The following is a 13,034-nucleotide window of genomic DNA, read 5'->3' on the forward strand; positions in this document are numbered from 1 at the left end:
ATTTTTACAATCGTAAAAATATTTATTTTATCTTTACTGAAAAATATTTATATTTATTTAATCTTGTTTCCCTAGACTACTTAAGGCTAATAAATTTAATCATCTGAATGTGAAAAACACTAGTAATTTCGCTACTAATTTTTCGTTTTTAAATCTTTCGAGGTTTTCATTTTCTCTACAGCCGCATGCGTACCCACACATAAATAAAGGGTTTGGACCCCCTCAAGCTGAATACTCATTCTCCCTTCATATTTAAACTATCTCTTAATCCAAATTTATCGTAGGTAAAGATACTTGGCATGCCATACACCTCTGACATAAATCTTTGAAATACTAGACCCACGAAGGTAAGCTCATGTTACCACCAAACTTGGTTTTCAGAGTAATTAACAATATTTAAGTTTCAATGGTTTGAGCATCGTAAATTTCCTCTGAAGCTTATGTATGTATGTATGTATTATATACATACATACATACATACATACATACATACATACATACATACATACATACATACATACATAAGCTTTAGAGGAAATTTACGATGCTCAAACCACTGAATCATGAATGTTGTTAATAACTCTGAAATCCAAGTTTAGTGGTAACATGAGTTTTTATATATAAAGCAAAGACGTAAACTCAATCAGCTGGGACAATTTTTACAAAATAAGAACACTCACAAGAACGAGAAATGCACAACTAGACCTACCCGTTGTACTTGGCTGCACTGACGAGCCGATGATACAACCCATTCTTTCGACTGCCTCTTCCACAGAAATTACGTTGACGATAATGCACCTATCGCCTATCTGTAAGTAAATTACGATACACTTAAAATGTTATCTTCCATGAATCATAAAGCAGAGAACACATTAGAATTTCTGTCCCCCTATATCATAAGTAAATTGTTCCCAAAGTCAGACCAGGGTTGTGAACACGAAATAATTTGGGTCTTAAATGCGGTCTTGAAAGCAAGGTTCAGATAATATTCTCCGTGGATTCTGTTTGAAAGTTTATATAATAATTAGCAGTCAGGCAGTAGCATATAAAAAAATTGCACTATTTACATGTAAAATTCATTATTGTAAAAATATACTTCCGTAGGGTCACGTACAATCGGTGTCTATGTACTACTATCAGTGTTTACCACGAAGAAATGGATGCGTTTTGTACAACTATAAAACAATTTAAATGTATTAAGTCCAGTCTCACAAAATAAATATATTTCATGACATTTTTATATATTTACATATGCATTAAAATATCATATTTCTTGCCTTTGTAGGTTCAATGGGAGTGACAACATTGTTGACTGAATGGAGCGGTTCACAATAAACAAAAGTGCCCATTGAATAATCACGTTTGTACCGGGTTAAACAATAAATTCTGATACTAGTAGATAATGATACAACGACAGCCCTTTCTCAAAGCTGTGAAATCTTGTACAGGTAAGACCACCTTCTAACATATCAACGTACGGTGTCACTCTTTATCTGAAGCAGATCTACCAAAGGTTAGCCTAGGCTACGGAGGTTCGGGTTGAATGATTTTGGGCAGTCTGATAGGCAGAATAAATTTATTTTGACTCAGGTCTAAACTATTTTATAGGTAGGATAATACTTTTGCTTCACTATTCATTTTTCAAACCTGAATATTTAACCAGTAATAGCCTAGCTTAGATAGCCTCGAGAAATTTTTGGAAGCGGGTGCTGAATAGAGAGACAGGGTTAGGCGAGAGAAACCCAAGGTGTAAAAGGGCCCAACTTAACCTTTCCTAGAATGCTGTATCCTGACCTAACCAGACCATACCCACCTAACCTAACTTAGACACCGTGCCCTGACCTGGGCCTGGGGGCTTGGCAGCCCCCCCCCCACATGTAAACTAAACTTCAATAGAGCATCATGCCCTGACCTAACCAGAAATTACCTTTCTAACATGGCTTGGGGCCTTTGTCTCTCCTGTATCCCCCCACCAAGTAACACACTGTCAGATCCTGTATCCCCCCAAGGAACACTGACTATCAGATTCTGATTGGTGGAGCAAAATTAAGGTGAAGTTACCAGTGCCTAACCATGTCTCCTTATTCTGCAGACTGCACCATATTTGTCATTGTGTAACATACAAGTTGTTCATGATGGAAGTTCATTAACTTTACAACCCTTAAATCAAGTAATTTTGCTAGAAGCCCTATAGGAAGGATTAGATCTAAGTATAACAGAGAATCTCCAAGAGCAGCACAGCTTAGACTAAGGGTGGTCAGCATAGCCCATAGGGCTAATGCTTTTATAGTGAGGAAAGCCTATCAGGTAGGTTCCAATGGCCGAAGCCCTTCTTTGCATCCCAGTCAGGTGGGACCCAATGGCTTAGGTTACAGAAGGTTAGGATGTATTCCATTAAGTACTACTGATATACTGTCTAGAAGAGGTTGAAGGGATCTAAGGACCAGGGTGTGTAGCCCCCACCCCATTCTGGTAAAAACCCAGAGCTTCAAATAAGCCTAGGTTAGGTTAGAATGTAATAACCACCGCCTAGTTTCCTGCTTTTTATTATATTTCTTTTCTCTCTTGGTTACTTTTGTGATTGCACAGAAGAGCCATCTGGCCATTGCTTTGGAATTTGGATAAACTCTGACATCAGATTTCAACTTGATATGAAACTTAAACCAATCACCCTCACTTGGCAGCAGAATTATTGTATTGACAATAATGGCCAGAAGCACCCATTGTAGAATGCTCTGCAAGCAAGATCCCCACTCAGCAGATAGCCAGCTTAATTCTAACAGACAAATTTGGCACCCAAAAACTTATTTTATATAAGTAACTTACCAAGCAATTACATAGCTATAGTTTCCTCTTTCATGGCAGCTTAAATTAAAAAATTCGCGGGTAAAGCTTCAAAGTTAAGTGCAGACGACTGGTTCCGCCCACTAACGGGAATACCAGGAACGACGTAGCAGACCATTCTGTTTTCTACTGTGCTCGAGTAAACACCAAGTGTCGATGGTAACTTTGTTCTTAAATTTGCCGATTGGAAACCAGATTTCGGTGAAGTGTTATCACTGATTTCAGGTAGACTTCAAACCTACAGCTTTCAGGATCAGTATTTTATTGTTTCGTTATTAAGATCTGATTCAAGTTTATAATTTTTATAAAAGTAACTTACCAAGTAATTACATAGCTATCAATTTCTATTAACCGGCAGCTAAAATTTGAAAATTCGCGGTAACGATTCTTTTGTTTTGTTTTTGGTGTAAGTAGCTAGCTCCGCCCACTTTTGGGGAAGAAGAGGGACAACACAGCAAGAAGGATCAGTTTTATTTCTGCTGGCTTTCGACGAAGGTTGTAAGCAACAGTGTAAATTTTGGACTTTCGTAGGCTTTACTGGTTATTTTCCATGAAGTATCGGTGAAGTATTTTCGGTTCTTTTGGTTGCCTTTTGGTATTTATTTAGCTTTACTGATTATTTTCCATGAAGTATCGGTGAAGTATTTTTGGTTCTTTTGGTTGCCTTTTGGCATTTATTTAGTCAGGTTGACTTGATTTAGACAATTTACAGAATTTTTACTTTTTCCCCTTTTGAGACTTAATTTTTTACTTGCTTTTGATGATGTCCGACGCAAGCACTGCTAGCACTCGATATTGCAACAAAGACTGCAATACGAGATTGACTTCTGCAAAATACGATTTGCATACTGTGTGTTCTAGTTGCATGGGTCAAGTGTGCTCTATAGATCTGACTTGTGCTGAATGTGTTGACTGGGACCCTAGACAGTGGAAAATTTTAACTTCTCACCTTTCCAAGTTGGAAAGAGACAGGATAAGGAAAGTTAATTCTAGGAATGACAAGTCTTTAGTTAGTCAGGATTTTCTGAAATCTTCCAATGATGTTCCTGTTATTTCTGTCATGTCTCCAAACCCCAGTTCTTCAGCTATACCACCTGTTCCCGTTCCCAGCCCTCATATCGACCCCAATGCCGTTGCCATCCTTGAAGCGAAATTCGATCGCAAGTTTGAGTTGTTAATACATTCTATGCCTCAGTTGGGTGATAGAGTTCGTGAACTTATGAACCGTGAATGGAGTGCTCACAGTGAAGTGTTAGTGGAGGAGCTGGCTGTCTGTCCCGCCAATTCTCCTAGGCGAAGATCCCTGACACACTTCCTCGAACCTGGGAGAAGTCATACCAGAGGCGCAAGGGAGGTCTGCCCACAGGCAGTTGACCCCTCAGTCGCGCCTGTAGCCGATTCCCAGCTGCACCTGGGCTTCCAGTAGCTCCCAAGCGCCCACCGACGTCCAATCATCCCTCTTCTCTCATCATGTGACGACAGCGTCTTCTTCTGTGGCGCCAGTTATAGTAGACCTGGCTCTGGCTCCCATACAGCAGCAACTTTATAACATATTAAGTTTTTTGAAACCTCAACCTCCACCAGCTAGCACGTTAGAGACGCCTGTCTCCAGTTTTGTCAGCCAAGGAGGAGGCTCATGATATGGAAGAGGAAACTCCTACTACAGCATATTCAACTCTCTTGCGTTTTCTTCTTCGCACCTTTCCTGACTTCTTCTCCGGCTTCGACTTTTGAGACAAGCAATCTTTAGTCAGAATCTTCCAAGCTTCCTAAATTGGTGCTTCCTACTTCGGCCAAGAAGGCTATGCATGAGGTGGATTGTTGGTTAGCAGACAAGAGAGAACAGGGGAAGCAGTGTTCTGTTACCCACCCCTTCTTGTTTGTTGAGAAGGAGGTACTCGTATTATGCTACTGGAAAAGCTCCCTCTCTGGGTGTGTCTGCCTCTGCCCAGGGGGACTTCTCGGCTCTTATTGAAGCCTCCTGTAGGTCTGTCTTTGCAGCAGCGAAGGTGATGTTTTCTTCCGCAGAATTGGATCATTTGTTGAAGAATATCTTCAAAGTTTTTGAAGAGGTTAATTTCCTGGAATTGGCAGTGGGCACCCTGGCCAAGAAATTCCAGGACTATCCTTCCATCCCCACGGACCTTTCAACAGATCTTCTAGGTGACCTATCATGTATAGACAGAGGGATTAGAGATGCTTCTCATGAATTAATCTCTACTTATTCTTTGGGTATATTAAAGAAGAGAGAGCTCTGGTGCTCTTATACTGCTAAATGAGTCACGTCAGCGCAGAAATCAGCCCTTCTCTTCTCTCCTTTTGTGGGTGACTTCCTTTTCCCTCAATCAGTAGTTAACAGTATCACCTCAGACTTGCAAAAGAAGTCAACGCAAGATCTCCTGGCTCAGTCCTCTAAACGTGCTAGAGAGAACATCTTATTTAGTGCAAGTCTTCTTCTTCTCCTTTACAGCGTCAGTGGTATCGAGGAGCCAGGTAAAGATTTCAGTCAATGCCTACATCCAGCATCTGTTTCTCCTCCAAGGCCATCAAGAAGTCTTCAAACAAACCCTCATCCAAAAAGTGAGGAAAGTTTTCCCGTGCAGCAGTGGGCACCAGACTCCTTCTTTTTTGGGAAGAATGGAGCAAGAGAGGAGCAGAACAGTGGGTCGTAGAGGTCCTCAAGAAGAGATACTCTATTGCCTTTGAAGAGTATCCACCCTTAGTCAAGACATCCATCACCTTGACCACCTATTCGATAGGCTCAAGAAGGTTTTTGGCCCTATCAAAGGAAGTTTCTGCCCTTCTTCAGAAAAGAGATATAGAGGAAGTCACAGATGTAGAATCAGAGGGGTTTTAAAGCGCCTGTTCGTGGTTCCGAAGTCTTCAGGAGGATGGAGAATAGTACTGGATGTCAGAGCTCTGAATGTCTTTGTATGGGGGACAAAATTCAGAATGGAGATGAATCGCCCAATTCTTGCATCCATTCATCAAGGGGACTGAATGGTCTCCATAGACATGCAAGATGCGTACTGTACTTACCAGGTAATTACATGATCAGAGCCCTCCCGCCTCCCCTCTGATGGACATATGGCATAAACAGAATGAGATTGTCTGCTAAGTCGTTCCTGGTATTACCATTAGTGGGCGGGACCAGTCATCTGCACTGAACTTTGAAGCATTACCTGGAAATTTTTTCACTTAAGCTGCCGTGCAAGAGAAAACTATAGCTATGTAATTACTTTGTAAGGTTATATAAAACTTTACTCTATCACAAAAATGTCATTTTTCCCAGAGGTAGCTAAGAAAACTGAAACAATTTTAAATGTTTTCAAAAAATAAACAAATATCTATGACTAATGTTTATTTTAAGTACTTAAGGTAATTTTTCTTATAAAAATATATTTTCTTTGGCTTTATTACATACACATTTGGAAATGTGAAAGGTAACAAGAAAAGCAAAGTCATTCCAACTTACTGGGTCTAAATGCTTCTCTCTCATCTTCACTACGGTTGCTCAAATGCAAGCTTAATGATAAACTATTTCGCACAACAAATAATATTCTGGTATAACTAGACTAAACAAATAGGTTGAATTGTGTGCAACCACACAGAAGATGGCAAGTAAACTGCACATCTGAAACTGAAACATATTGAAATTAATCAAATTCTAGGAAAGCTCTGGCAGAAAAGTTACTTTGAGTAATTGAAAAGTCTTACATAACCTACATATGACTGAAAAAAACCTATATCATGACTCTTTTGGTGTGTTTCTGGGGGTTATTTGGATAGTTTTGGTTATCTTAAGAAGTGATTTAAGGTCCTAAGAATACTGAAGTATTCTTTAATTATTCTTTAGACCTTGAGTATAAGAAAGCTGTAAGAAAAACATAATTAATGGAAGCTTTAGCATATGGTAAACAGATGCATTCTTAGATCGGACCTCCACATGCACCCGTTTGTTATAAGTATGGATGATTACTAAGTATAATTACCAGATACCGTACTTAGTTTCAGAATATGTATTTATACCCATAAAGAATGGACTTTTGTATTCTATTACATCTGATCTGGGTAACTTCAGGGAGTTCTGTTCCAGCCCCTTGCTGAGCACCAGGTCCAGCTGGCTCAGCTGGCAGTGCCTGGATAAAGGTTCAGACTCAGGGTACACTGAATTGCTGCCTTGTAAGTTAACACCTTTTCTGACAAAGGCAGGATCCACAATGGAAAATTGTGGCCTTGCTCAGGATGAGGACCATAGATTACTGGCAGTGGGATGAGGGACAGGGTAAAGGCTTTGAGTGCTTTGTCTTCCCAGCTTCTAGTCTTTGTGCTTGACATAAAATTGGTTAAAAAAAATTAGTAATGATGTTGGTGCACAGCCCACTATAATTTTGATAGCAGACTACCTTAATTTAAATCTTGCCAGTTTAATTTGTTGCTCACTGCTCTCCAGTCAGTCAGTACCTTTTCTGCATTTGGTGTTATGATCATGCCTGCTCCATCTCTACCACTACCATCTGCCCTTCCTGAATATATACTATACACATTGCTATCATCCATTCTTTTCCCATTCCTTAGTACTGCGATTTCCAAACAGTGAAAATGTCCAGTCCAAATTTCTTGAGTTAATTTTTTACCTTTCAGTCTTTCCATCCAATTTGATTCAGGGGTTTTACATTCCCATTTCCTATTCTTACATTAACCTTACTATTTATAAACCATGAGATTCTTAGCACACCAAATGCCTGGGACGTATGGCAATTTCTAAATTATTTATATGCATTAATGTAGTATAATTCATGGATGACTAACGTCAATGACCCCTTGCCATAAGTAATGGCAGGGGGTCAATGACACTCAGTAGATACGGACTGGACATGTTTGCTGTATGAGAATTGCAGTGCAAAGGAATGGGAAAAGAGAGTAGATGGGGGTAATGTGTATATTTATTCAGGAAGACTATATGGAACTGGTAGGGATGGAGCAAACATGACTGCAACACCAGCTGTAGAAAAGGCACTGACTGACCAGACAGTGGTGAGCAATAGATTACGCCGGCAAGATTTGAATTAAGACAGTCCACTATCAAAATTATAGTGTGCCATGCGCCAGCAAATAAATTCTCTGGTACAAATAAAAGGTGAATTTTATGTAAACCTAAAGAATGTTACAGATGAAATAACCATAGGGATATGAGAATTTTTGTTTGTGAAGGAAGACTAAAACTGGTAATGCGATGAAGGTGTGAAGGCTGTAATGGGTAAGAAAGGCCTATCTCCAGATGGTAATCATTGAAACCAAACAGATCACACCGCCGTTAATTGGGAAAAAAACGAACCTTAGGAATGTAAGCTACTTCAAATATTGACAGTGACCAATATATACGTTTAACACAAAATAGCTTCACCACGAACTCTGGGAGGCTGTTACAGAAGTATCGAAACATTTCCAACTCTAGAAACCATATCTAAGGCCTGATCTAGGAATAGCAGAAAATGAATGGACTAGGCAAAGTTCATCTAACGAGTATATGAAAGTAAACCAGAAACGATCATTTTAACGTCTTAAACAATACGAGGTATTTTGTTTGCACAACGTACTGTATTTAAAATCAAAGGAAATTAGTGTGTGCATTCATATGTAATAAAACAAGTTCGACTGGTGGATACGCTTGACTACAGAATGCTAAACTGTCCTGCATAGGCCTAAAAGTAAAATTTCGCACCGTCGGAGGTATCGTATATCTGCTCCCACCTACGGTATGCTGTTTTTTTTATGTATATCGTAACCAGAACACAGAGACACAAAAGGTAACCTATGAGCGATGATATAAATACTTGTTCAGTAGGTTGAGCGATGATATAAATACTTGTTCAATGTGTAAATACGAACTATTCTAATGTAAAACCCGCGTCATTTACGAAATCGGAAGTCGTACAGGTTCCTTATTTATCAACCAAGTATTTTAGCGTTTAGCAATGAATTTTTGGACCAGTGACCTTATTATCTGTATACTAGTGGTTTATTGCATATGCAGTGATGGTTTGGAATCCATGTTAGTGTAACGGGAAGCCTTAGTTGATGTTAATTGATACGATGTGTTCAGCATATTACTGTATATCCTTTAATGGACTATTTTCTTCGTAGCATGTAGACACTTTTCAGTATCCAGAATATTTACTTTTAAATAATGAAAAGAGAGAAAATGTTTGACTGAGCTGTAAATAAATGCCGGTGACGTCCATTCATTACTCTTCGCATGATTAAAAGTTTTCACCACGAGCTACCGTTAAGGAAAAAATTGGAATGAAAAATTATATTCCTGGAAACTAGGACTATTTAGGGCTTGCTACCTCACAGTTGATGAAGGAATATTGAATAAAAAAAATGGAAATGACTGAAGAAGTTTCCTGTTGATAGGTTGTCTCTGCTCTTGTTGATAGGTTGTCGTCTCTGCTCTAATATTTTGTCCTGTCTCGCTGATTGCATATGCAAATTTATCATCAACAACATTACGAGAGAAGAGATACAGCTTAGAATGAAATTTGCAAAGTAGTGCCACCAATTTAAAAAGTTACAAACCGAACTGACCTAGACCTATATGTCTCCATTGTTGTTAATCCATAGGCCTAACTATATGAAACTAGTTGCAGGCTTTCAGCTGCAGCCGCTGTTAGGCCTAAATAACATATTCAGCCTTCTAGCTTTTAAATATTGTGTGGGGCATACGCTAGGCTATGAGCCAATCCCTTAGGCCAAGCCTTAGGTTTTCGGTAGGGTTTGACACGTGCTGGCTGTCCAGCCGGCGGCCACTTCCTAGGCTGATAACGAAGGCTTTATGATTAGTTCACCAAGTGATTGACATTCGGAAACTAATGGCAAATTACTAACAATCAAATACTGACTACTGGTGTGATTATGGCATTCCAAACTCCAGTAGTGAACATGACATCGGTCTAGGGTAGAACTCGATACTAAACTGTGACCAGCCAGCAAGCCTGACCTCAAGTCACCTACCGCTAAAGCCGTGTAATTAATGAATGTCATTTGAGTTTTATCTAAGGCAAATGATCCATAATAAGTTAATGACTACTTGCCTAGGTAATTAACACAGTAGCACGGCATTAACACAGCTAAACTTGCGGAAAAGATGGACCGGTCGAGGAACAAGACCATCACTAAGCTCAAGCATACATACACTGAGAAACATTAATTCAAGTGACCGAATGGGCCATATAATAAAAAATTCTTTCATTATTACTGTTTGATCTTGTATTGGTTTTCCCACGTTTATGTTTGGACATTCTTAATTTTGGGGGCCACAAAAGAGAATTTGATAGTGTATGCTGTACTGGTTGGAGAAGTTAAGAAATTAAAATAGTCATTAGGTCTAATAGCAGTGGTGAAATAAACTCAAACCACAAGAGAAGCGGGGATAGAATATAATGTAGGGTATAACCTAGAGTACTTTAGAAATTGCTAAAATATGCTGAGGGCTCTATGCACGGTTTAGGGTACCATTTACTTTGAATGGTACTTTAGCCCATAAATCCAAATGGAAACCATCTTAGGGTGCTGTGGCCTGCCTAACTTTTCGTAGATTGCCAACCCTAGCCAGGGCCGGAGCCCCCTCTATTCCAAGTGTTTGCCCGCAATCTTGAAATTGCTGCATAGTTCAAATAGTGTTTTACTCAATGTCTCATTTGAGAAAAAGGATTGTTGGGGGCGGGAGATAAGCTGCCATATAAAAGAGATATGTCCCAACTTAACTTGATCCTAAATCATTTGGGATGAATGAATGTATGGAATTTTGGGCCATGTGGCCTATTGTTGGGGCTTGGGAGGCCATTCACCACCTTGCTTTTGTCAAACCTGACTGTAGGGACTTTTCTCCACAGACCTTTCAACCTATGTGACCTAACATACTGATAAGATGCAACATCCTACCAGCCTGGGGTGCATGACACCTGGGCTCACTCATAATCTTCCAAAATGCAACTGATTGGTGAAAGGCTACCCAGAAGGAACACATCACAATCACACATGGAGAAAGGGTGTTGTGGCCCCCAATGATATCATACTTTATTGTAGGGTTTCATCTCCTTTAACGGTCTTTAAACTTCCTTGTTACCATACAGTTTTTTAAATTGGAATGTTCTAGCTCCTTCACGGTTATTGGTGCATTGACCTAAGGCAGCCCTTCATCTATGGATGCTTTGTTGACAAACAGAAAATATCATTCTTCTTTATCAGCATCTTACTACAGGAATTTTTAATTATTTGTATGTAATGTGATTGAAATGAAGCTAAGTGCTGTATTTTATTTATTTACAGGCATACAGAAGGTGAGTTTGCATTATGGCAGTGCATCTAAAATTAAAGAGCAAGAAGATTCTAACAATGCCAAGCCTGCAGAAGTGATGCGGGAAATACCCATCAAATTCCAGACATCTAGCGGAAGTTACATTTTAGACACCATAAGATATGCAACATCTTCAGGAAGGTCGGATACAACGTTCAAACCTCCAAAAATACTCATTGATGAAAATGATGAGAAGGCTCTTCCTCTGTATAAATATCACATACCGACAAATTCTTTTCAGAAAGTAGTTTTATCTGTGGGAGCTGCTGCTGCAGCACTCTTGGACCCTCGGCGAGCTGATATGGTAGCAGTTTTAGGTGAAACAACTGGTTATGCTGCACTTTCAAAGCTTTTTTCAAGCATGATTCAGGATACAGAAGGACAGCAAATTTTACTAGATAAACCAAGGATCAATAGTTCTATTCTGAATTTAAATGAACTAGCCAAGCTTCCTGAAGGAACTTTGGGACATGCATACATAAGATTTTTAGAAGACAACCAAGTCACTCCAGACTCAAGACTACCTGTTCAGTTTGTGGACGAACCTGAGTTGGCCTACATTATGCAGCGGTACCGCGAGGCTCACGATCTCTTTCACACAGTTCTTGGAATGCCTACTAACATGTTGGGTGAAGTGACAGTTAAATGGATTGAGGGGATACAAACTGGATTACCGATGTGCATAGGTGGGGCTATATTTGGTCCTTTACGTTTTAAGCCAAAACAACGTCAAAAGTACATCTCTACATACCTGCCATGGGCAATAAGAGTTGGGAAGTCATCAAAACTTTTAATGAATGTGTATTTTGAAAAAAGATGGGAACAGTCACTGGCAGAGTTACGACAAGAATTGGGTATTGAAGAACCCCCCATCTAGGTTTTCCTACAAGAAATATTTCATAAGCATTATAATGGACTGTACATACTGTAAACTGAAGTCTATAGATATTTTGTGTAATGCTGTAGTAGTCTCAGGAAATGGCTCTGCTTGTGATGGCTATCACATGCTGGAATAATTGGGTTGTATGATGCAAGGCAAGAAAATTTTCATTGTGACCATTTAATATAAAAAAGTGAATGAAATTTATTTGATTGCTTTTGTTATATTTTTTATGTAACATCTAACAAAATATTTTTGCTGATTGGTAAATGGTGGTCCTTAAGTGTTTTATAGCAATTATTTTTACATTATAGTGTATTGGAAATTAGATACATACAATAACAGACTCGGTTTTTGTATTTAGCAATCACTTTAGAATTGTACTTTTGAAAACGAATGACTCACACAATGTTGATGCAATCGCTGTACATTGTATTAATTTGAGGCTATTCTGTAAACATAACCATCACATATCACAGATTTCCAAGAGTGTTATGTAACTGAACAGAAATAAACTCAATAAAGAATCAACAAACATCTTGATTAGTATAAAACCTTGTACCTCAGAAAGAGTTGTAACAGTTGTCTCTTCATATAAATATAGATTGGCTTTATCTTGTAGTTGTTGGTACTAGACGGTTGTGTGGTCTGAGGACTAGGTTATAAGATGCTCCATATTTCCCTTGCACGATTGCTGCACATCCCTTAAGGCAATAATGTCGCATGGGCATGTTTTCAGGCATCTTGCCACATAGATTTAGACTAAATTGCCAGTAACTGATTATTTGTGTGCACTATTGTCACTTGTGACAAATAAAAGCTGTCCGAGTATGTCATCACTGTAATGAACATACAAAACTTTAATTGCACACCAATAAGAAAAATATTTGCTACTTAGTACAAAGTTTGGCAGCAAGATGCTAATAGATAGCTGAGCACATGCTCATT

At 39.0% G+C, this 13,034-nt stretch overlaps 1 protein-coding gene and 1 long non-coding RNA gene across 10 annotated transcripts in view; one reads left to right on the plus strand and one right to left on the minus strand.

The window, feature by feature from the left end:
• The window catches only part of LOC136826707 (uncharacterized), a 200,048-nt gene extending 189,919 nt beyond the window's left edge, over positions 1 to 10,129 (minus strand). For all 6 annotated transcript variants that reach the window (XR_010849690.1, XR_010849689.1, XR_010849687.1 and 3 more), the window contains exons 1-2: positions 9,942 to 10,129; positions 710 to 809 (exon numbers count right to left, since the gene is read on the minus strand). This is a non-coding gene — a long non-coding RNA (uncharacterized lncRNA). The remainder of the gene's footprint in view (positions 1 to 709; positions 810 to 9,941) is intronic.
• Coq4 (Coenzyme Q4) lies at positions 510 to 12,623 on the plus strand. 4 transcript variants are annotated; one of them, XM_067084095.1, is made up of 3 exons: positions 510 to 811; positions 1,286 to 1,448; positions 11,179 to 12,623. In XM_067084095.1, the coding sequence occupies exons 2-3, from the start codon at positions 1,403 to 1,405 to the stop codon at positions 12,081 to 12,083; spliced, it is 951 nt and encodes a 316-aa protein (XP_066940196.1). In that variant the 5' UTR covers positions 510 to 811; positions 1,286 to 1,402; the 3' UTR covers positions 12,084 to 12,623. The 4 variants fall into 4 exon arrangements, with proteins under 4 accessions (XP_066940196.1, XP_066940199.1, XP_066940197.1 ...); XM_067084098.1 differs by lacking the exons at positions 510 to 811; positions 1,286 to 1,448 and adding an exon at positions 1,492 to 1,513; XM_067084096.1 differs by lacking the exons at positions 510 to 811; positions 1,286 to 1,448 and adding an exon at positions 8,570 to 8,654.
• The last annotated feature ends 411 nt before the right edge of the window (positions 12,624 to 13,034 follow it).

This window comes from Macrobrachium rosenbergii, chromosome 41 (genome assembly GCF_040412425.1).
Source record: "Macrobrachium rosenbergii isolate ZJJX-2024 chromosome 41, ASM4041242v1, whole genome shotgun sequence".
NCBI classification, from domain to species: Eukaryota; Metazoa; Arthropoda; class Malacostraca; order Decapoda; family Palaemonidae; genus Macrobrachium; species Macrobrachium rosenbergii.